This window comes from Carcharhinus amblyrhynchos, chromosome 14 (assembly GCF_965287045.1).
Source record: "Carcharhinus amblyrhynchos chromosome 14, sCarAmb.v2.hapA, whole genome shotgun sequence".
Taxonomy (NCBI): domain Eukaryota; kingdom Metazoa; phylum Chordata; class Chondrichthyes; order Carcharhiniformes; family Carcharhinidae; genus Carcharhinus; species Carcharhinus amblyrhynchos.
This window is the reverse complement of record NC_137337.1, coordinates 31,954,441-31,978,404: the sequence shown is the minus strand read 5'-3', so window position 1 is coordinate 31,978,404 and position 23,964 is coordinate 31,954,441. Positions and strand designations below refer to the sequence as shown.

The following is a 23,964-nucleotide window of genomic DNA, read 5'->3' as shown; positions in this document are numbered from 1 at the left end:
AATTGCATCACATTTGATTTGACATGCTTTAATTGACTGCTTTTACTAGACAAGTTAATATTTCTTCATATCTAAGTTCATGACTTTTGGCAGTTACCTTATACCTCAGATGCTTTGTACTTTGACAAAACTTTTTTAAACAACTGAAATTAATAACAGACATGCGAATTCAATTATTTTCCCTCGCTTGTCTTTCACACACTCTACCCCCATATTCAAGAATTTGTCTCAGTTCTCTGGTTGGAAAAAATGACACTGAACTATACAGAATTCTAAAATAAAAAGAGGCCTTTTGGTCTTGAGAATCTGTTTTAGTGTTTATGCTCCAGTCTCCTGCCACTTCACTTCATACTCCTTAAACGTAGAAGGGGATCTCCCACCCAATTACTACTGAAAAACTGGAGAAAATTTATATTGTGTACATGCCAGACTTAAATGGGCTTTCTATCCAAAACCACCTCCACCATGGCTGGCCATTGATAGATGGCTTGGGCATCTTGAGCTGTCTCCTCCACATCTATTGCCTTCTTCTCCACTTCTTGATCATCGACTCCCCCTAGCCATTGGGCATGAACACCTTTGCACCCATTGATGAAGGGGTCCTCTCCCCAACCACCGCTCTCCCTCCCTCCTCCACCAAGTCAGGAATGTGATGAAGTACCATTGCCTAAATATGTGTGCAGCTCCAGCAAATCAACAGTCTGGATGGTAGACAGAAAGGCTGAGAGGAGATGGTCCACAATTGGTGGGACTATAAAAGGTAGTCATCTATGAGGGAGACTTGGGGCAGGTGGCCTGTTATTGGGTAGGGGAATTGAAACTGCCTGCACCGAACACTCAGACAGTGCATTCCATACCTTAACCAGATACTGCATAAAAAAAAGTTTTTTGATATCACTTTTTTGCCAATTACTTTCATTTTGAATACCTGCATCAAAATTCCTCACTGCTTTCTTCTCTCCACAGAAGACAGTGTTAACTTCTCCAATCCATTTTCATATTGCAAGTTTCTTATTCTTGGAGCCATTCTCATGAATCTTTTCTGCATACACACTAATGCATTCATATTGTTTCTAAAGTGTGCTATCCACAACTGGATGCAATGCTCCAGTTAAGGCAAAACTAGTGTCTTAAAGTTCAACATACAAATTCCTTGCTCTTGCTGCCTATACCCTTTAATAAAACCTGGGATACTACATGCTTTATTAACCAATCTCTGAACCTGTCCTGCCACCTTCACAATGACTCTAAAGGCTCACATTAGTACTTGGATTTAGATGGGTTTAAAAAAAATTTGGTACTGTTCAAGTTAGAAAAGCACAGACTCCAAGTGATTTGACTGGGACTGATAAAATAATGGAGACTGCACAAGTGTAAATTATTTCATCTGGATAGACCAGGGAGGAAAAGGAATCGCGGTTACAAAATTATGGAAGGCAAAACTATGTTGAATGTTATTTGCTTTTTTTCCTACAATATTGTATTACTATCTTCTGCCCATTTCACAAGCTTTGCTAAAACTGGCTCTCAGTAGCAAAGCTCATTTTATTCAAAGAGCAGTACAGCACTGGAACTTGCCCTTCAGCCCACCAAATTTGTGCCAGCACAGATGTCTAATCTGATATTTTCTTGCCTCTACATGGTCCATATCCCTCTATTCCCTGCCTATTCATGTACTTATCCAGATGCCTCCTGAACACTTAGAATCTGCTTCCACCATCTCCACCAGCAGCGTGTTCCAGGCATTCAACATCCTGTGTGTGAAAAACTTGCACCCTTTCACTTTCAACCTATGTCCCCAAATAATTGACTCTTCAACCCTAGGAAAAAGATTCTGACTATCCACTCTATCCAAGCCTGTCATAATCTTACAAACTTCTATCAGGTCCCCTCTTATCCTTCAATGGTCCAATGGAAACAATCCAAGTTTGTTCAATCTTTCTTTATAGTGTATATCCTCCAAACCAGGCAACATCCTGGTAAATCTCATCCGTACCCTTCCCAATGCATCAACATCCTTCCGGCAGTGTGGCAACCAGAATTGTACACAATACTCATGGCTAACTGCTCATTAACAAGTTATTTCTTACAGAATAGTAACTGCGCATCAAAAAGTACTTTGCTGGCTGTTTTGAACATTCTTAGGATGTGAAAGAAGCTATATAAATGCAAATCTTCCTTCTTCCTGTGACTGTCACATTTCATATGCATGTATCCTAATTATATTTTCATTATAACCTCTACAATATTCATAGCTTTATGCCAAAGTCAAAATCAGAATCACTACATATTCAAAATGAATAATTACCCAGAATTCTTTGGCTCATTATCACGTGGACTTCCACCTTTCAGTTTTCTGACTAGTTTTTCACTACTGCGTCTGATAGAGGCACGAAGTTTGCTGAAGGAGCCACTACGTTTCAGAGATCCGGTTCCATCCTGAAAACCAAATACAAAATATGTCTACTTTAACGTTATTAGCAAAATCTTTGGAGTAAGCCTCAACATTACTGAGCAACATACATAGGACCATAAAGTGTTACTAATAAGTTTCATACTTCTCGATGAGATGGGAGCAACTCTCCCAACTACCAATACATACAAGAATTCATTAAATGCAAAAATGTATTTTGTATCTCCAAAGTTCAATTGTGAATTTTTTTTTTAAGAATTATAAAATTATGCTGTACAAATTTTCCAAAATCATCTCCATTAGGGATCTTTGTCAATACAGAATTCTATTATCGAATTATGATCAGCTGTTTGCAACAACTTTTCTAAACCTAATCTATTCTAACCTGAAGCACAAACTCTGTTCCTTCCTCTGTTGATACTGCCTGAATTGGGTAATTGAAATGATCTTATGTTAAAATTATTAAGACATGCATTAATAAACAAATGTAGTTGTGAGAGCTTTTGCTAGGAACAATGGGAAATAAAGCCTACACAATACACATGATAGCCAATACTATGGGATCCAACTAAACATCACAAGCCATGAAACTTAATCATGGTTACTGGACAGGTAATCAAATATTAGGACGATAAGAGCACAGGCGGGGATGCATTAGAGCTAACGGACTCGGTCTCCCAGTGAGATAACAGAACATCTGCAGCCTGAACAAGTTAATTCATTAGGTGTACAACTGAAGCTTGTACTAAGCTATATATGGAAATATGACTAAATTATATAAATATGTTACACATTCTTTGTATCTGAGACACACCCTGGGAGAACCCAGCATTTGCTTGAATAAAATCTTTGCTTACTAGAGGCTCCCAGACTCCAGAGTGGATACTTTTTACTACAACAATGATCAACATACCTCCATATTTTCCTTTTTTAAAATTCTAAATCTGATTTATATACTGGATGGTGTTGAATAATATACAATTCATGTCTTTTTCAATAAAATATAGGTTAATCAGTTGTAAGTCACTAAATTATAACAGTCAATGTATCTTGTATTGGTCATGCACCTTTTTCTCCCAATAATTAGGGATCTCGATAATTTATTACTTTTAACATAGTTGACGTGATATTAATTGTCCCAACATCTCAGCCTTACTTATACTACATTGTCTTTTAGAACAGCCATACATATACAAGTTAGTTTGCACTAAATATTACAGAAATTAAATCATGCAATAACATTGAGTGAATTTAAAATACTTTGAATAAATGCACAACTCAAATTCAGATTTGCTGTATGTTGTCAGACAAAACAGCTTATTTACCTTCCTAATATAGTTCAATGCTTTTGAATCTTACAGGACACTATATATAGCTACGGTTACGCATCTTAAATTCTCGCTGAAATGAATTCCCAGCACCTTGGGAAATAGATAGTCTTTATTTTTTAAAATGCTAGAATTGAGCATCTTGTATCCAGCTGCCCAGAACCATTACTTTTTCCCAACTTTTCTTGTTGATATTACATAATTACAAAATGTAATAACAGTTCTTTCATATTCCCTCTTTATTCATGAATGTATTGACATCTGCTGGAGTACAATTCCACCTACACCCGCATTTTTGATATCTCCCCTGACTGAACATTTATTCCGTACAAATCTCAAAAATACTGCTGACAGGTTATTGACTGTAGAATGCATCACAGCTGAGTGAGATCCACATGATTACTTTTCAGGAAGGGGTCACTGGATAGCAGTCAGCTACAAGAACCTGATTTTCATCTCCCAACACCAGGGCACTAAGGCCAGCTGTTGCACTTTAGGTTAGGTCTGAAATTACGTCATTTAGCATAGATCATGAATCAAACTTTGGAACTTACTGATTTGTATACACTAGTGTCACACTGGGTGTGACCATCAACTATTAAGAGATGTAGTGGGGCTTGCTCTTAACATGAAGTTTTTAATCTCTATACCATATTTCTTCTCCTCCCCAATTATAGTGAATGGCTTTTTGAGGCTGAATGCAAATCCACTCAAGATTTTGTACATTTTGTTCAGGAAGTTAAGTATCTATTATTCCATCATTACCTTCAATTACAGGTGTTTCAAATTTTGGTCCCATCAATCTACTACTTTTGACAAATATATTGAGTACCATGCATGGATCTAATTTCCATATTACAAAGAGGATATAGAAGCTTTGAGAGAGGAAATGTACAAAGACAATGGACCTTGAACTGAGGGATTAGAACCATCAGTAAATATTGAACATGCTGGGACTCAGAAAAAAGGCAGCTGAAAGGTGACCTGATTGAAGCTTTTAATATTATGGAGGGGATAGACTAGATGTAGAGAAGATGTTTACACTTGAAAAGTCAGTACAAAACTCCACAGCATAAATGTAAAGGTAGTTACTAATAAATCCAATAAAGAATTCAGGAGAAACTTCTTTATCCATAGTGGCTAGAAAATGAACCTTATTACCAGATGGAATAGTTGTGGTAAATGGCATGGATGCATTTAAGGGAGTTTGAATAAGTGCATGAAGGAGAATAGGATAGAGGATAGGTTGATATGAAAGGCCAGGACAACTTATGTGGAGCATCAATAATAAATGTTTATTTCTGTGCTATAAATACTATGTAATATATGCTAATATTGTTTTGGAAAAAAGTCAGTTTTCCATGGAGGGAGCAAAGACTTTTTTTTCCAGGAGATCATTGCAATACTTTGCAAATGAAAAGTATGTAACGTGGCAAATTAAAAGTTATTATTGTGATCTCCTCGTCCCTCTTTAGAAATGCTACAAAACATTGAGGAAAATTTTAAAATATCTGGACTGTCAAAAGTTGTTAAAATGCTACTGTGATGCCCACAAATCTTGTATGTTATGGGAAAATAAAACCTTTCAGCTTAAATTTAAATTTTAAATTTGTTAAAACCTCCAGCAATCTGATTAAGGCTCAACACTTTCTAAAACTCAATAAATTTATATTTACTCAGCTTTGGAACAGACAATGATTTGATGCTCAATTTTTTCTACCTGTTCCTTTTGTTTTTAATTTAAGAAAAATTAGTTGTTAAGACTCCTTAATGAAGTAGACGTCAGTTTATGATTAAGTTACGTCCAAGTTATGATATCTCATGTTGTAGGGAAGAATAATATTTTAAGAGTGTTCTTTCAAATTTATAACAATATATTTAGCAAGCCCTGGAGTTCTATGTGGAGAGTGCATTGAAGTAAACATCACAAAGCAGACCAGAGGCAAAAGACAGATCAGTTAGACACAGAGCTGGTTTATTAGGAGTTAGAAAAGAGACAATCACACATACCACTGGACAGTCATGAAACTAGCAAAGATCAGTTTACGAATGCACCAAGATTAGACACAAAATTCCACCCCAGAATAAAAACATTTTAACAACGTTTTTAAAAGAATCTTAGATAGATCACAAGAATTTTAATAAGTTGATCACAAAGAACATGCCTAGTTTTTACAGTTTTTTGACTGCATACCACATCATGCTACTTCATCAATACTTTTCCTAATTTGACAGCAACCATTACTGGCCATTTTATACACTGAAGCATTGGAAGGTCTGTCTTGCTATTACATAACAAAGATGCCAAACCCATAAAATTCTCAAATGGAGGCCACTCGAGCCTAATAATTCAGTGAACATGACCGTGATAAAATAAACAGTCAAGTAGTAAATAAAACAGAAAATGCCAGAAAAACTCAGCAGCTCTAGCAGCATCTGTGGAGAGATAAGAGTTAACATTTTGTCTTAAGACATTAAGATTCTAACTCTATTTCTTTCACCACAGATGCTGCCAGACCTGCTAAATTTGTTCCAGCATTTTATGTTATTATTTCAGATTTCCAGCATCTGCAGCATTTTGCTTTTATGTGAGTATTAAATGTGTTTTAATTTTCAAGTGTAGGCCTCCAATGATTTATACACAGATAGCATTTTTGTTAGCGCAAGAATCAGTCAATTCTGGTAATGAATAATTTTGAACAGATAGACCAAGGCTACAAATATACAATAAACTACTCTGCAGAATTACAACAGCCTTGAAACAGTTCTCAGTAAACAAAGTATAGGGTAGACAAAGTTAGAAATTGCAGTACTGCAGAGAAGTTAAAGCCTGAAGATGGTGCATGCCCTTCATGCCGGAGACATAATTAGTATCACAAAGGATTTCTATGCCTGGCAGACAAAAGAGGAAAGAAAACAAGTCAAAACTGTTGCAAAAGCTTCAACAGTTTCAATTGTTTAAGGAAATTACACAATTTCAATTATTTAAGGAAATTACACTAACAATATTTCTAGGTCAAAGGTTATACTTGATGCTCATCACTTGCTAGTCTGGCACTTGTGCTTAAATGTGCCAGTTACTAAACATATTTATTGGATGTGCTGGGACTATTATGCCACCCCTTAAAAGTGATGAGGGAAAAAGTGAAGTTTTAGAACAACTGAGCAGCAAGAAAGCAGAAGCAATAGGGAAGTGGGTAGGACAAAAGCATGTGGGGACAAAATAGGCCAAAGGGAAATGGAGGGAGGAAAAATGAAGAGAGAAGGTAAAGGAAGAGAGGCTTGCATTTGTCTAGTATTTTTCTCTCTAGACTATCCCAAATAACATTACAGCTAATTCAGTTGAAGTGCAGTCACTTTTGTAATGTAGGAAATGCAGCAGCTAATGGAACACAGCAACATCCCAGGAAAGTGACAATGACCAGTTTTAGTGATGTTGCCCTTCAAGCGAGAGCTGGATAGTTTCTGGTTGAGGCAGAGAGACCTACAAATAGTAGATACTGCCTGATATTAACCCGGACCAAAGTGCTCCTCTGGATTAGTTTTGATCACCTAAAAAGGATGGGAAAGAAATCCCCCCCACACAATTGTTCTGCATTTTTCCCCTTTCTCAGTGGCTTTCAGGTGGGATGGGGAGTGTTTATACTGTAAAGCACAGGGTATTGCTGTTCAGGGGTCAGGCTGGATTGTTCTACAATCGTTCATATCTTTGTAAACTGGGGGGGGCGGGGAGGAAGAGAAGGGGAACTGGTTAGGCATTCAACAGCACAGTTTGTGGAAGAACACTGAGTGACAGACCGCAATTTCACAGTTTTGCATTTATCTGTCCATATGCTAAAAGTTGCAGTCGTTTCAGAGGAGTGATGACAGCATAGACTGACGGTTTGCTGACAGAAACCCACTGCAAAAATTGGGGCAATAATTTCTGTTTCTTCTTGAGTCTGCATTTTTATCAAAAATGAAATGAACATACTGTTAAATTAGCTGAGTGACAGGAAACAAAGTAAAGCTTAATTAATGTTTTTCAGGATGCAGGAAGGTTTCTAGTAGAGTTCCCCAGGGTCAGTATTGGGACTCTTGCTCTTTATTCATTTCATGGGACACAGGCATTGCTGGCTGACTAGTATTTATTGCCCATCCCTAGAGGGCAGTTGAGAGTCAATCACATTGTGACTCCAAAGTCACATGGAGGTCAGAATGGGTAAGGACAGCAGCTTTCCTTCGCTAAAGGACATCAGTGAACCAAAAGGGCTTTTTCAACAATTGACAATTGTTTCATGGTCACCAGTAGATTCTTAACTCCAGATATTTTTTATGGAATTCACATTCCACCATCAGCTGTGACGAGTTTTGAACCCAGGTCCCCAGAACATAAATTGAGTTTTTGGAATAATAATTGAGTGATAATACCACTAGGCTACCGCCTCCCAAGGATATATATTAATGACCTAGATCTTAATATACAGGGAATAATTTCAAAGTTTACAGATAGTACAAAACTTATCATTAGAAACCATGAGGACAGTGTAAAAGAACATGGACAAGTTGTTAGAACAGGAAAATAGGTGCCAGGTGTAGTTCAATGAGGAAATGAGAGGTGAGACAGAATAAAATAAAGGATACACCTCTCACGGGGCGTAGGAGCAGAGAGCCCTGGGTGTATAAGTATCTGGATCATTAAAGATGGCATGACGAGTTAAGGGAACAAATAATAAAGCACGTCGTGTCTTAGGTTTTATTAATGGAGGCAGAAAATACAAGAGCAAGGAGGTTATATTGACTTGTACAAGGCACTCGTTAGATGTTAGACAGAACACTGCATATATTTCTGGGCATCACGTTTTAGGAAGAATGTGAAGACATTGTAGAGGGTGCAGAAGAAATGGATGAGAATGATTCCAGTGATGAGAAACTTCAGTTATGAAGGTAGATTGGAGAAGTTGGAACTCTTCCTCCTTGGAAGAAAAGGCTGAGAGAACATTGAATAAAAGTACTTAAAAATAATGAGGTCTGGATGACGTAAACAGAAAGAAACTGTTCTTACTGGCAGAAGGTCCGAGAATCAGAAGGCATAGATTTAAGATAGTTGGTGCAAGAAGCAAAAAGTGATAGAAGAAAAAAACATTTTCACACAGCAAGTGGTTAAGACATGGAATGCATTGTCTGGTGGTGTGGTGGAGACAGGTTCAATGGCAACATTTAAGACGGAATTAGATAATTATTTGAAAATAAATGATGTGCAGAGTTACAGGAAGGCAGTAGGAGAATATCACGAGGCGAACTGTCCATTTAAAAAGCTATTGCAGACACAATGCGCCAAATGGTTTCCTTCTGCACTGTAACAATTCTGTGACTCTCAATATATTTGCGATGCATTTTAAGTGAAACCAATTTAGGAAATTTACCCAGTAACTAGGTTGGGGAGGATGGAATGTCCTTGCATCATTGAATGGTTACATCACAGGAAGAGATCATTCTATCCACTGGGTCTTTGTCAGCTCTCTGCAAGACCAATTCATCCAATCCCACTTCCCCAGCTACTCTCAGTAACCCTGTAGAGGTTTTCTCTTCAGATATTACTCAATATCCTTTTGAAAGCCATGACTGAATGGGCTTGCACCACATTCTTAGGCAGTGCATTCCAGATCCGAAACACTTGAGCACATAAAAATGTTACGTTTGGTTTTTTTTCTGGCAATCCACTGGTTCTTGACTAGTTTTTCCTATCACAAGTATTTGAACCTCTATCAAAAATCTTCTCAAACTTCTCCAAAAACAGCAGGTACATGGATAGATTGGAGAAGTTGGGACGAAAATCTCCCATCCCTGGAACCATTTGAATGTTTTTGTTCCCACTAGCCTCCCCCCGCCCTTTGGTTCTCGGGATGTGAGGATCACTGGCAAGGCCAGCATTTATTATCCATCCATACTTGTCCTGGAATGGAGTACCATGTTAGATTTTTTCAAGGGACAATTAAGTGAACCACATTGCTGTGGAACTGGAGTCACATACCAGTAAAGCAGCAAGGATGTCAGGCTTCCTGAATGAAAGGACATTAGTGAACTAGACGAGTACCCTCTGCACCCTCTATTACACCTTCACATCCTTCCTAAAATGTGGTGGCTAAAATTGGACACAGTACCCTTGTTGATGCCAAATCAGTGATCGCCACTGTGATTTTATACTGTTTGGTTTTATTTATTAAGTCCCATATGCTTCATAAACCACTTTCTCAATCTCTCCTATCACCCAAATATTTGTGCACACATATCCCCAAGTCCCACTACTTCTGCACCACTTTAGAACTGTATTTATTTTATACTGCCTTTCCTCATTTCATTACATTCCACTTTTCTCTATTAAATTTCATCTGTCCATTACATTTTTTTCCTATGTCCTCTTGAAGTTTTATCACCATGCTCCTCACAGTTCACAACACTTTGTTTGTCATTTGCAAATCCTGAAATTGTGTCCAAGTCAAGGTTATTAACACAGATCAGAAAAAGCCCAAGACAGGCATTCATGGGTCTAGTGGAATGTTAAAAATTTGAATTCTGATGCCAACTCTAGCCAGCTGAGATTTCTGAGCCTTGGAAAACTTTGTAGATGATGAAGGCAAGGACTGTTGGATCCAGGAGTTAAGTGCCTTTTAACAACTGTTGGATCCAGTTTCCTTGTTTCATTCACACCTTGCAATTAGATAATCTCTGCACCCCAACAGTGTGCTTTGGTGTTCAAAGATGCAGTAGGCTGACCTTTTCTTAGAGGAAGCTAGACACAAAATAATCAATTTCTAGAATCATCAGGAAATAGTAATAATTTGCATTACCATCTGTGTGAAAATTGTTTTTTGTACACAAGATAAAACTACTCAGCATACAATTCCCTACACTTCACCTAGTGCTTTTCAGTGAAAAGAGAAAACCTTCCCCACTTCAGCAGAGCATTTTGCCCTGCAAGACAACATTTGCCTTCAACTTCACTGACCTGTTCAGGGAAGGATGAAGCCAGGAGGCAGACTCAGATACCCAAATCTTTCTTGGTCTATTAAATACTATTCTATTTTTCAAAGTCCTATGTTACCATGTTGGGGTGAAGAAAAAAAAAAGGATAACAATGATCAAAAAATAGGAATTTACCTGAAAAATCTTTCACAATTAGCTAATCAAAATGAAAAATACTGACAATTTTAGTAAGTGTCTAAAAAAATGCAGTCTATTGGTTACTAAATTATTGGAACTATTTAAAGTGGATCAGGACTAAAGATACATATGTATCCAGTCTAAACATTGGACATGTCTTGCAAACCCTGCTAAAAAAGGACTATTAAGTGATTTGTTAGTTTGAAAACTTAAATCCCTGCATCTAGAATACCTGTTACTTTGGGAGGTAACTGCACATACAAATCAAATGCAAGTCTGATCACCAGACATCATTCAACTATAACTGAATTACTGTGCCCAATTGACTGATCATTCTACTTGATTTATAATCCAAAAACTGTAATTTTCATAGGCTCCAGAGATCGGTCCAGTGCATGGCAAAACCAGTTTGAATTTGAAAATGATTTCAAAGGGCAGAGGAGGGGGAGAAAAAAGAGGGAAAAAAATCTTACTTGTGTCGCCTGCTCCCACAGAGGCTATGCAAAAAAACTTTGCTGTTTTGAACTTACTTTTGAAAACTCGTGTCAGTAAAGCACCGGCGATAAATTCATATAGATAGAAATTAGCATTGGCCAACATAGTTTTTACTTCAGCATTAATGTTCAGACTTGAGCAATGCCCAAAGTGAAATTTTGAAGAAAGGCACTGTGCATGTGAGAAGTGTCAGAAGGATGAGAATTAACATTCCTAAATCTTGTACTATACCAATGTGGGAACAGTCAACTCAAAACAATATTGAATTAAAATATTAAAAAATTGTATAAGTCATTTTTCAAGAGAAAAACATTAAAATCCCATTATTTTTAGAATCTTAAAATAGAAGCATTTTTAAAATTTCGTTCTTATTCCAAATTAACATAGATTTCAATTTTATCAATTAAGTTGAACTGATGGTTTATCCTTTTCCCCGTGCATGTTGTGAAGAATGTTAGCACGGTTAAAATAAAATTTTAAACAAATCCCTTTAAAAGTGTGAATTTACAGTACATGTGGATGATCAGAATAAAAAACTTAAAATATACACAAATTAAATGTAAAACATTGTGACTGATTCATTTAAAAGGGGAAATGTGACAATACAAGTTATGAGCTAATTGTGCCAATTTGTTGTGATTATGTAACTGTTTTATCTAAAGAAAAGATTAAAATAGCAACCAAAAGTAAATTATGTAGTTCATATGCTGGCATAGTTACACTCAAGACTGAACTTAGACTTTAGATATTCAAATCATAAGTGAAACGAACAAGTTTTTAAATAAAAGTGTGGAGACAGGGATTAATTGAATGAAATCTTCTTAAGTATGAACAACATTAGTCAATTAATAGTTTATTTTATAGTTAGTCCATTATAGTGGATGAAAAGAATCATCTTGTTCTAAAAAAGGTATTTCTAACAGCCAATATGACAGTAGAGAAATGACCCAGAAATAGTGTTAGCCATAATGTACAATTTAAAATATAAAAACATACAAGCAAAAAAATTATTTACAACCTATGTTCACAATTAGACCAACGTGATTATATATTTGAAAAAGTGAGCATGCCAAATACAAGAGAAATATAGAGAGCTGTACAGTACACAGTACCAACATAAACTACATAATTTACAAAAGATAAACCTCTAGTCTCTGCATTTCCTCATGGAATTCAAAAAGGAGAAAGACACTGATTAGTCAAAACACAATTCTGATTAGTTCGCTTGGCAGTAAGTTTCTAGGAAACAACACTATCTTTATCACAATGCCCACACTCAATACCCATCAAAAGTAGGAGCAAAATATAGCAGTTAATAACGTATATAGCCTGTGTGGTGCTAAATAACACACTACACATTTTCTGCATCAATGTTATATAATTTTAATTAGAAGTGCATTTGGCCAAATTTAGTTCATTCTTTTCAAAAATGCAAAACTATGCATGTGAATTTTGTCATGCAAGGAATATATTATGTTGTAACTGGTCACATAAATGGAATACTCCATTTTATGAAGTAAGAAAAATGTCTCCAATGTGAAATAAATACAAATTCTCACTGCCAGATCTTTTATGACATACAATACCTTAGTTTGGTATTTCAATTTTATATTTCTGTCAAAAATGAAGTCCTGGTCACAAAAGATTCCTTTCTCAGTCATAAATCCAAGTACATTATGTGCATAAAAATATCAAAATAGCTTTTACCCATACAATATTAATATAACTTAGAAACTCAATGACATCTAGTGCTATAACAAAAGCTTTTCAATGCTCAAGCCAAAAATATGAGTTTTATCAGGAATTGCAGGCACAAAATAATCAGTTAATAACTCTCAAGAGTTGAAGCATTTTCACATTATTAATAAACAAGCACAAAAGTGCTTCAATGCATTTTCAGAACAAATCCTACAAATCAAATGGCCTTCTCTCATTCTACAGCTCAATTTCAAGGTCACCATTTAGAAATAACTTAAAAGCTTTTCCTTCCCCATTTCCTCAATAGATTTATTCTCTCTAAGCCCAGCAAAAGGGTGGCCAACCAAGACAGCCAATCTGCTCCAGGCCTGACCACTAGAAGATCTGAAAACTCAACTACAGCTAAATTCAATTTACTATGTAACCCTTAGGGTAAAGATGGCAAGCTTAGGACTCAATTTAGAACTGCATTGCAATTTCTTGCTACAGTTCCTTTATCCTAATTTTGCATTCTTACAACAAACATATAATGTAAAATCAATGTTAATAAATTAATCAAATTTATTTCCTGCAATTGAGCTTTCCACAGAATTATTTCAGAAAATTGTTTTTCAAGTGTATGCTTAAAGTATGCCGATCTTATTGCAATTTTATTTACATGCAGAGACCTTTTGAAGCGAAATTCTTCCTGTAAATATTCTGTGTCTGTAGTAAAGTTAAATTAACAAGCTCAACTCCCAATAGTTTAAATTAAAATAAACTTCAAGTGAAATCCTCAAGTAACATTCCTGTTTTCTAACATCATTCTATTTTGTCAACAAGTGTGTGCGCAGTGTGTTATTATGCAACAGTTGCTTAGGAATGAAATACATTTCAATAACAGCCCATTTTCAGAACAAAGTAATTTTAATTTGGAAAAAGTTCAATCAGTTTTAAATTGAGAAATCTACTCAGTTCAACTATTCATTTATTGTCAAACAAGTACTAAAAACATTAAGATTCCAATCTAACTACGAAAACCTGATGTTGTTAATTTATATCAAAGAAAACATTTATTCTTGTCCTTTTACTAAGATATTAGAAGCTGCTGATCTGTGGACTGTGTACTGTACTTACCCCATTCCACTCCACGCCCATACTCACTTCCTCGCCACCATCAGGGCCACTTTCATATTTTACCACATCAGCATTTAGACTTTCACGGCTTCTTCTTTTTTCGATGCTTTCAGGATCGTTAAGTACTTCAGCTACTCTTTGTTTATGAATATTATCAAGACCCTGTGGACCAAAGATATTCATTTTATTTTAATTATTTTCATATTTCTTTTATGTTAATACGATTGAATTATGAAAACAATAACTTTATTAAGCATGCCAGGAATCATTTCAAAATGTTTAATGGAACTATAATACTGTCTTCACTGAAAAGTTCATATAAAAATACATGTATTGATCATTTGAACAATATTCTTCCTCTTATGATGCGATTTTAAATTTATTCCTTTGTGGGATATGGATGGTGCTGGCTAAGCTGGCATTTATTGCTCATCTTGAGCTGACCTTGGGAAGATGTTGGTGAGCCTTCTTGAATTGCTGCATCCATATGATGCAGGTACACCCAGGGTGCAGGTAGGAAGTTCCAGAATTCTGACTCATTGACAGTAAAAATGAAGGAATAAGTAGCTATATTTTAATCTCAAATTGTTGTATATCCATATGCACTCTTAATATTGAGTCAATAATGACAGATTCTAAATTTTTTGGCATTTAGCTTTCTGGTTTTTATATCAGTAAAACGTGCAACAGCTTGGAATGTAAAGCCCACTTTTCTTTCCGCCCACATTTTGGCCTAATTCTGTAATAAGCATGTAACACATACGCCTATGCAACCAAGCTTACTTGTTTACGAGATCTCCGAGCTGCTTCTTCTAATGTTTCAGCTGCTTCAAACTTGCCCTGACGTCTATAAAGTGCTCCAAGGTTCTTCAATGTTGTTGTCACTGTCGGACTGTTTGGAGAGATTGAAGTAAAATTTTCAAACAAAAATAATGTATTTAGAGTGTTAAGATTTTTGAGGCATTTTTCCTCATTAAGTTATTGCTACTTCAATAACTCAAATGGGGTCTGTTCATTTTAGCTCTGAATTGTTTTATGATCCTGCATGTGTTTTTGAACAGCTTTTTTCCTTTCCAGTGAACTTAAGATTTCATTTCCCGTTTGGATACAGTTAGAGCATAGTTTTAGAAGTAACAGCAAGCTGAAAAGAAGGTTTCTTTCTTTCCCTGTTTTGTTTGGAAATTCTGCTGGTTATCTAAAAGTCTTGCCTTTCTGAAGGGAAGAATCTCCTGTTGGTGGTTTAATCAGAATATCTCCCTGCTCTGACTTCAACTTGTCTCAAGTGTCAGGAGACCCACAGCATTCATCCAAAGGACTCAAGTCCAGTATCACAAACATTAGTTTTTGCTGTGTTAAACCTGTGAAGAAGGGTCTTTTGTCTATGGGATTGGTTTGGTTGGAACAAATCAATACGATGGAAAGATGGTAGGAGTGGAGGGCCTGAATGACATTGTTGTTACTAGAGAGGCGGTGCTCGACAGACTGGAGGGACTGATTGTGGACAAGTCCCCAGGACCGGATGGAATGCATCCAAGGGTTCTGAAGGAAATGGCAGAGGTGATAGTGGATGCCTTGGTGGTTATTTTCCAAACGTCCCTGGATTCCGGGGAAGTGCCGGAAGATTGGAAAACGGCTAATGTTACACTGTTGTTTAAGAAGGGTGGCAGGCAAAAGGCGGGGAATTATAGGCCGGTTAGTTTAACGTCTGTTGTAGGAAAAATGTTAGAATCCGTGATCAAGGAGAAAATAGCGAGGCATCTTGAGGAGAATTGTTTGGTAGAGCAGACGCAGCACGGTTTCGTTAAGGGGAAGTCGTGTCTGACGAATTTATTGGAGTTCTATGAGGATGTGTCTAGGGTGGTGGATAGAGGAGAGCCAGTGGATGTGGTGTTTCTTGATTTTCAGAAGGCGTTTGACAAGGTGCCTCACAAGAGGTTATTACAGAAGGTCAGGGGGCATGGAGTTGGGGGTAGGGTGTTAGCGTGGATAGAGGATTGGCTGTCAAATAGGAGGCAGAGAGTGGGGGTCAATGGGTGCTATTCGGATTGGCGGTTGGTGACTAGTGGCGTGCCCCAGGGGTCGGTGCTGGGGCCTCAGCTATTCACCATTTATAGATGATCTGGAGGAGGGAACCGAGTGTATGGTGTCGAAATTTGCTGATGACACCAAAATTGGTGGAACGGCAAATTGCGCGGAGAGTCTGCAGAAGGATCTAGATAGGCTGGGTGAATGGTCCAGGAACTGACAAATGGAATTTAATGTTGGCAAATGTGAGGTTGTCCACTTTGGTAGGAATAACGGTCGGAAGGACTATTACTTACGTGGCGAAAAACTGCAGCATGCGACGGTGCAGAGGGACCTCGGGGTCCTTGTGCACGAGTCGCAAAAACCCAGCCTGCAGGTGCAGCAGGTGGTCAGGAAGGCAAATGGAATGCTGGCCTTCATAGCGAGGGGGATTGAATATAAAAGTAGGGAGGTCTTGCTGCAGCTGTATAGGGCACTGGTGAGGCCACAGCTGGAGTACTGTGTGCAGTTTTGGTCGCCGCACTTAGGCAAGGATACTTTGGCCTTGGAGGGAGTGCAGAGGAGGTTTACTAGGCTGATTCCGGAGTTGAGGGGGTTGAACTATGAGGAGAGGCTGAATAAACTAGGCTTGTACTCGTTAGAGTTTAGAAGAATGAGGGGAGATCTCATTGAGACGTATAAGATGATGAATGGGATGGATAGGGTAGAGGTGGAGAGGCTCTTCCCGCTCAGAAAGGACAGTAGGACTAGAGGGCACAGCCTCAAGATAAAGGGGGGGCGGTTTAGAACGGAATTGAGGAGGAACTTCTTCACTCAAAGGGTGGTGAATCTCTGGAATTCTCTGCCTGTTGAAGTGGTGGAGGCTGCCTCGCTCAATATTTTTAAGACACGGGTTGATAGGTTTTTGATAGGCAAGGGGATTAAGGGTTATGGGGAGAGGGCGGGAATGTGGAACTGAGCCACGACAGATCAGCCATGATCTTATTGAATGGCGGGGCAGGCTCGAGGGGCCAGATGGCCTACTCCTGCTCCTATTTCTTATGTTCTTATTTGTTAAGAGTTATGCATTATTAGTGGTTGTTTTGTTTCTTGTTTGTAACTGATAAAAGTTCTTGCTAATTGTCTTACTATACATGTTAACTATATTCTTAAATAAACAATGTTTTGACAAAAGCTCCTTTGTAGATCGCTTGAAACATACTTAAAGTGAAACACCATCATTATCTAGCCAAATTCAAGATGCAAAACGTATCAATGTGAACTCCAAACTTTGGAGTTTCTGAACCTGAACCAAAGTAACCCCTCCCCAAATTCCCATTGATTTCAGTTTTGACAGGGCTCCTTTGAAACGCCTTTGGACATTTTACTTGAAAGTGCTTTATAAATTCAAGTCATGGTTGTTCTTTCTCCAGTTCTCACCTTGCCAGTATGATCTTGCACTGATTCGACAACTGAGTAATTGTCACGTTGGCTGTGTTTTTCCATGCTTACAGTTGGCTTGATTCAAGTACGATAATTCCTCTCAAACTAACTGTGCATCTTTATTAGAATTTAACTCATAACACTTGGTTGCTGGATCTGGGGCTATACTAGGTATGTTGACAGCCAAAGAATGTTTAATTGCAATTTAAATTGTTGCAAAAACAACAAATTCCATGTTACATAGGTGTAACCCTTTTGTTACGGACTAATTGGCTGGCTGGTACACAATGATATCTATGTAAGTTAGTAAATTAATGTTAATCCAGTTATTTGTTTTCTCCTGGGTTGTGGTGTGGCCTAGACCTTGGGAATAAGTATTTAAAAACTTTGTACACAGGACATTTAGTTACTTCTGCTTATTAAGAAAAGTTAACAGATGGATGGCTCTATTGTGGCAGGAATATAGCCATATGATGATGATGAACAGGCGGATAAGTGGAGTTAAGTCCACAAAACGATCAGCCATGATCTTATTGAATGGCAGAACAGGCTCAAGGGGCCAGATGGTCTACTCCTGCACTTCTAGTTCTTATACTCAATGCCACTTTACTCTAAATATGTATCTAAATCTAGAAAATAGAAAACAGCATGCAGAAATGTTGGTTGAGGAACGGTATAATGTCTAAAGATTCCACGAGGCCTCTCTTTTACTGGGATTCAAAAAAATACTAAGCTAGTAGTGAAAAACATAGATGATTTAACTTATTTCACTCCAACCTGTTGATATCAAAGTGCACTTTTTTGGGGAATTAATGAAAAGGGTTACTGCTGCATTTAACTTACTAAATTGAGTAATTAAATCTCCATAATAAGCAATGGTCAACAAGAACATTAGGAGGAAAAAGTGCATGGCCCTTTGAGCTCTTAAGAAATATGATGTGTCCTCCCATTTACAGGTTTTCCAAAACAAAAAGGTGGAAATATACCTGTCAACTTTGCATGCTTTGTACCAGCCTCCATACTCGCCAAATGTGGTGCCATCTTTTGGTTTTCCCTAAGTAGAATACAAAATGCAATACAAACAAATATATACAGCAGGTTTATGTATGAAACTAAGGCTTATGAAAAAGATAATCAAGTCTAGAACTTGTGATATGGAAAATATTATTTCAAAATCCTCTGGTAGTTAAGTGCTCAGATGCTCCAAAATGATGTGCTATGGAAAGCCGGAAAGAAAATTCTTCGTTCTCATGTTTCAGCTTCACCAAGCACACCCACAGAAACACTCAATGTCTTGTCACATTTTCCAAAGGAAAAAGGAAAAGGAAGGAAATAAGGCGTGCACTCAAATCAGTTTAGGAAAACCTGTCTATCATGCATGTCCTCTTGATCACAGATGGTGCATGTAATATTATGACAGCAAAATATTTTCCAACTTCCGTTTTAAAACAAAAGTTTAAGTCATGTAGTATTTTCATACATTTACAACATTACAGCATAATCTTATGGATTTATTTTATGATCCATCTGAAGCAAACTAAGGCATTTTCTGTAACAACACCGAATACAGTAGCAAAGTTATCTTGTTAACCAAGTTATGCTTACCTTGCATTGTTCCTCTCTTTCTTCAGCATGCATCCAAATAGGCTTATTTTCATCTGGAGAAAGAAAATTAAGCTATTTTTACACATTCACAAAACTAAGCTTTTACGTATTTTCAACAATTTGGTCTTTCACATTGATTAATTTCCTTAAAATATTTCAAAAATGAAACATGTTTACTCTCCAATAATGAGAAAGTAAAAGGTTTGCAATAAAGTATCAAAAGATACATTCTGATAAAGTGGGAATGTAATATCCATGTACTTTCAGCCATATTTTTATTGTTCCACTACCAACCATAAACCTGGAAACGTAACATGTAATTTCTCCACCAAAACAAAAATAGTGAATGGAGGAGAAATCAAAACACAGGTCATGCTGATTTTTGCAACAGGCATTAGTAAAACTTTGCTCATCAGAATTTTTTTAAAAATCTACTCACCATCCACACAACCAAACTCCCTCTCATGAGCACGAGTGAGAATCTCTTTGTACAATGTTTCTGCTTGTTTGAACTTGCCTTGTTTTAGGTAGCAAGAAGCCTAGAAACACAGAAAACATATTAGAATGTTATTTTATTCAAGAAATGTGTTTGCAGCACAAAGGCTGAATGTAGTGCAATGTATCAGAAAAAACATTGGCTCAGTAACCAAGTTAAAAAACATGAAAACATTGAGGATACCCCCATCATGTTATGTGGTACAACTATCATGCTAAATGGGATAGGCTTTGAACAGACCTAGAACTCAAGCAGCTACAAGGCACTGTGGGCCATCAGCAGCAGCAGCAGAACTGTACTCAACCACCATCTGTAAGCTCATGGCCTGTCAGATAAAGACCAAGAAAAAAAATAGTAGGAAAAGGAAAAGAAACGTTAAGTGTTCACCTTAAGGTTTTGTACCAAACACAGGGGATTAGAAACAAACTGCATGAATTAGTTGCAGATAGACGTAAAGGACTATGATTATAGTTGGCATTACAGAGACATGGCTCCAACTTGACCAAGGATGGGAGCTAAACATTGAGAGCTATTCAGTGTTTAGAAAGGACAGACAGACAGAGGTGATGGAGTTACATTATTAATCAAAGATGATACTGATACAATATTGAGGGAACATATGAGCATAGACAATATGGAATTTATGGGTTGAGTGAAGAAACAAGGGGCAAAAAAAAAACATTGGAGGTATACCACCAAAAATTGTAATGATAATGTTGGGAAAAGCATAAGACAGGAAATCGGATATGCATATGCTAAAGGAACATCTGACTTTAATCTGCGTATAGATTGAGAGAGTCAAATTAGTCACAGTATGGTAGAGGAGGAATTTCTGGAGTGCATGGGATGGTTTTCTGGGACAATACATTGAGAAACCAAAAAAGGGAACAGGCCATCTTGGACTGGGTGTTGCACATTGAGAAAGGATTAGTTGGCAATTTAGTTGAGAGAGAATTCATGGAGATGAGTGACCCTAATATGGTAGCACTGCTGCCTCACAGTGTCAGGGACCTGGGCTGAAAGAAATGGCAGAGGTGATAGTGGATGCCTTGGTGGATATTTTCCAAAAGTCGCTGGATTCCGGGGAAGTGCCGGAAGATTGGAAAACGGCTAATGTTACGCCGTTGTTTAAGAAGGGTGCCAGGCAAAAGGCAGGGAATTATCGGCCGGTTAGTTTAACGTCTGTTGTAGGTAAAATGTTAGAATCCGTCATCAAGGAGGAAATAGTGAGGCCTCTTGAGGGGAATTGCTTGATAGAGCAGACGCAGCACGGTTTCGTTAAGGGGAAGTTGTGTCTGACAAATTTATTGGAGTTCTATGAGGATGTGTCTCGGGCGATGGATAGAGGAGAGCCGGTGGATGTGGTCTTTCTGGATTTTCAGAAGGCGTTTGACAAGGTACCTCACAAGAGGTTATTGCAGAAGGTCAGGGGACATGGAGTTGGGAGTAGGGTGTTAGCGTGGATAGAGGATTGGTTGTCAAATAGGAGGCAGAGAGTGGGGGTTAATGGGTGCTATTTGGATTGGCAGTTGGTGACTAGTGGAGTGCCCCAGGGGTCGGTGCTGGGGCCTCAGCTATTTACCATTTATATAGATGATCTGGAGGAGGGAACCGAGTGTATGGTGTTGAAATTTGCAGATGACACCAAAATTGGTGGAACGGCAAATTGCGCGGAGGGTGTGGAGAGTCTGCAGAAGGATCTAGATAGGCTGGGCGAATGGGCCAGGAACTGGCAAATGGAATTTAATGTTGGCAAGTGCGAGGTGGTCCACTTTGGTAGGAAGAATGGTAGGAAGGACTATTACTTACGTGGCGAAAAACTGCAGCAGGCGACGCTGCAGAGGGACCTCGGGGTCCTAGTGCATGAGTCGCAAAAACCCAGCCTGCAGGTGCAGCAGGTGGTCAGGAAGGCTAATGGGATGCTGGCCTTCATAGCGAGGGGGATTGAATATAAAAGTAGGGAGGTCTTGCTGCGGCTGTATAGGGCATTGGTGAGGCCGCAGCTGGAGTACTGTGTGCAGTTTTGGTCGCCGCACTTGCGCAAGGATATTTTGGCCTTGGAGGGAGTGCAGAGGAGGTTTACTAGGCTGATACCGGAGTTGAGGGGGTTGAGCTATGAGGAGAGGCTGAATAAACTAGGCTTGTAGTCGTTAGAGTTTAGAAGAATGAGGGGAGATCTCGCTGAGACATATAAGATGATGAATGGGATGGATAGGATAGAGGTGGAGAGACTCTTCCCGCTCAGAAAGGACAGTAGGACTAGGGGGCACAGCCTCAAGATAAAGGGGGGGGCGGTTTAGAACGGAGTTGAGGAGGAACTTCTTCACTCAAAGGGTGGTGAATCTCTGGAATTCTCTGCCCGTTGAGGTGGTGGAGGCTGCCTCGCTAAATATTTTTAAGACGCGGGTTGATGGGTTTTTGATAAGCGAGGGGATTAAGGGTTATGGGGAGAGGGCGGGAATGTGGAACTGAACCACGACAGATCAGCCATGATCTTATTGAATGGCAGGGCAGGTTCGAAGGGCTAGATGGCCGACTCCTGCTCCTATTTCTTATGTTCTTATGATTCCCAGCTTGGGTCACTATCTGCACGTTCTCCTAGTGTTTGAGTGAGTTTCCTCCGGGTGTTCTGGTTTCCTCCCACAGTCTGAAAGACATGTTGGTTACGTGTATCAGCCATGCTAAATTCTCCCTCAGTGTACCTGAACAGCTGCCGGAGGGGGGCAACTAGGGGATTTTCACAAAAACTTCATTGCAATGTTAATGTAAGCCTACTTAATAAACTTTAGTGACACATTTGATTCTGAGACCAGGATCCTGAATCTCAATAAAGATAACTATGGTATATGAGGCATGAATTGGCCATGATGGACTGAGAAACATTGCTTAAAAAGGAAAGACAGTGGGCAGGCAACATCAGGCATTTAAAGAACGAATAGGTGAACTCTCGAAGTTATTTATTCCTGTTTGGTGCAAGAGTGGCAAGGGAATTGTGGCCAAACCATGGCTTACAAGAGAAATTAGAAATAGTATCAGATTCAAGGAAGTATATAAATTAGCAAGAAAAAGCAAACGGTCTGAGTATTGAATGCAGTTTAAAATTCAGCAAAGGAGGGCCAAGGGATTGATTAAGAAAGGTGAAATAGAGTATGAAAGTAAGCTAGCAGTGAACATAAATACATACCTATATAAACTTTTACAGTCAGTTAAGAGAAAAAGATTGACAAAAACAAATGCAAGCCCCTTATAGTCAGAAACGGGAGAATTCATAGCGGGGAATAAAGAAATGGACGAGGAATTAAATTTGTACTTTACTCCTGTCTTCCTTTGTGAAGTCTGAAGCAATGTATCAGAAGTTCTGAGAGAAACAAGTGAGGAGCTGAAGGAAATCAGCATTAGAGAAATGGCTTTGGGGAAATCGATGGGATTCAAGGTGGATAAATATGCAAGTCCTAGTAATCTTTATCCCAGAATACTTGAGGAAGTGGCCCTGGAAATAGTAGATCCATTGGTGGTCATTTTCCAAAATTCTTTGAACTCGGGACTGGTTCCTACAGATTGGAAGGTGGCTAATATAAGCCCACTATTCAAAAAGGGAGGTAGAGAGAAAAGAGGGAACTATAGACCAATGAGCCTGACATAGGTACTGGGGAAGCTGCTAGAGTCCATAACTAAACATTTGGAAGGCAGTGGTATAATCAAAGCCAACATGGATTTACAAAAGGGAAATCATGCTTAATGGATCTATTAGAATTCTTTGAGGACGTAACTAGAAGAGTTGACCAAGAACCAGTGGATGTGGTTTATTTGTACTTGCAGGAAGCTTTCGACAAGGTCTCACATAGCAGACTATGATGTAAAGTTAAAGCACATGGGATTGCAGGTAATGTCTTGAGATGGATAGAATGCTGGTTAGCAGATAGGAAGCAAAGGACTGGCATAAATGAGTCTTTTTCTGATTGGCAGTCAGTGATTTGTGGGGTTCCACAGGGATCTGTGCTAGGACCCCACATTTACATATTAATGATTTGGAAGAGAAAACAATGTATTATCTCCAAATTTGCAGATGATACAAAGTTGGGTGGGAGAGCGAGCTGTGAGGAGGATGCAGAGATACTTCAGCGCGATTTGGACAGGCTGAGTGTGTGGGCATCTGCATTGCAGATGCAGTATAATGTGGATAAATGTGAGATTATCCATTTTGGAAACAATAACAGGAAGAC

At 38.3% G+C, this 23,964-nt stretch overlaps 1 protein-coding gene across 5 annotated transcripts in view; it reads right to left on the bottom strand.

Moving 5' to 3' along the window:
• The window catches only part of klc1a (kinesin light chain 1a), a 77,709-nt gene that overhangs the window by 16,136 nt on the left and 37,609 nt on the right, over positions 1-23,964 (bottom strand). For 3 of the 5 annotated variants that reach the window (XM_080202581.1, XM_080202584.1, XM_080202583.1), the window contains exons 9-14: positions 19,685-19,784; positions 19,246-19,298; positions 18,627-18,694; positions 14,977-15,085; positions 14,194-14,355; positions 2,309-2,439 (exon numbers count right to left, since the gene is read on the bottom strand). In XM_080202581.1, the coding sequence (XP_080058707.1) occupies positions 2,309-2,439; positions 14,194-14,355; positions 14,977-15,085; positions 18,627-18,694; positions 19,246-19,298; positions 19,685-19,784 (623 nt within the window). Of the gene's footprint in view, positions 1-2,308; positions 2,440-5,372; positions 6,634-14,193; positions 14,356-14,976; positions 15,086-18,626; positions 18,695-19,245; positions 19,299-19,684; positions 19,785-23,964 lie in introns of those variants that run through there. The other 2 variants (XM_080202582.1, XM_080202585.1) reach the window with 2 other exon arrangements.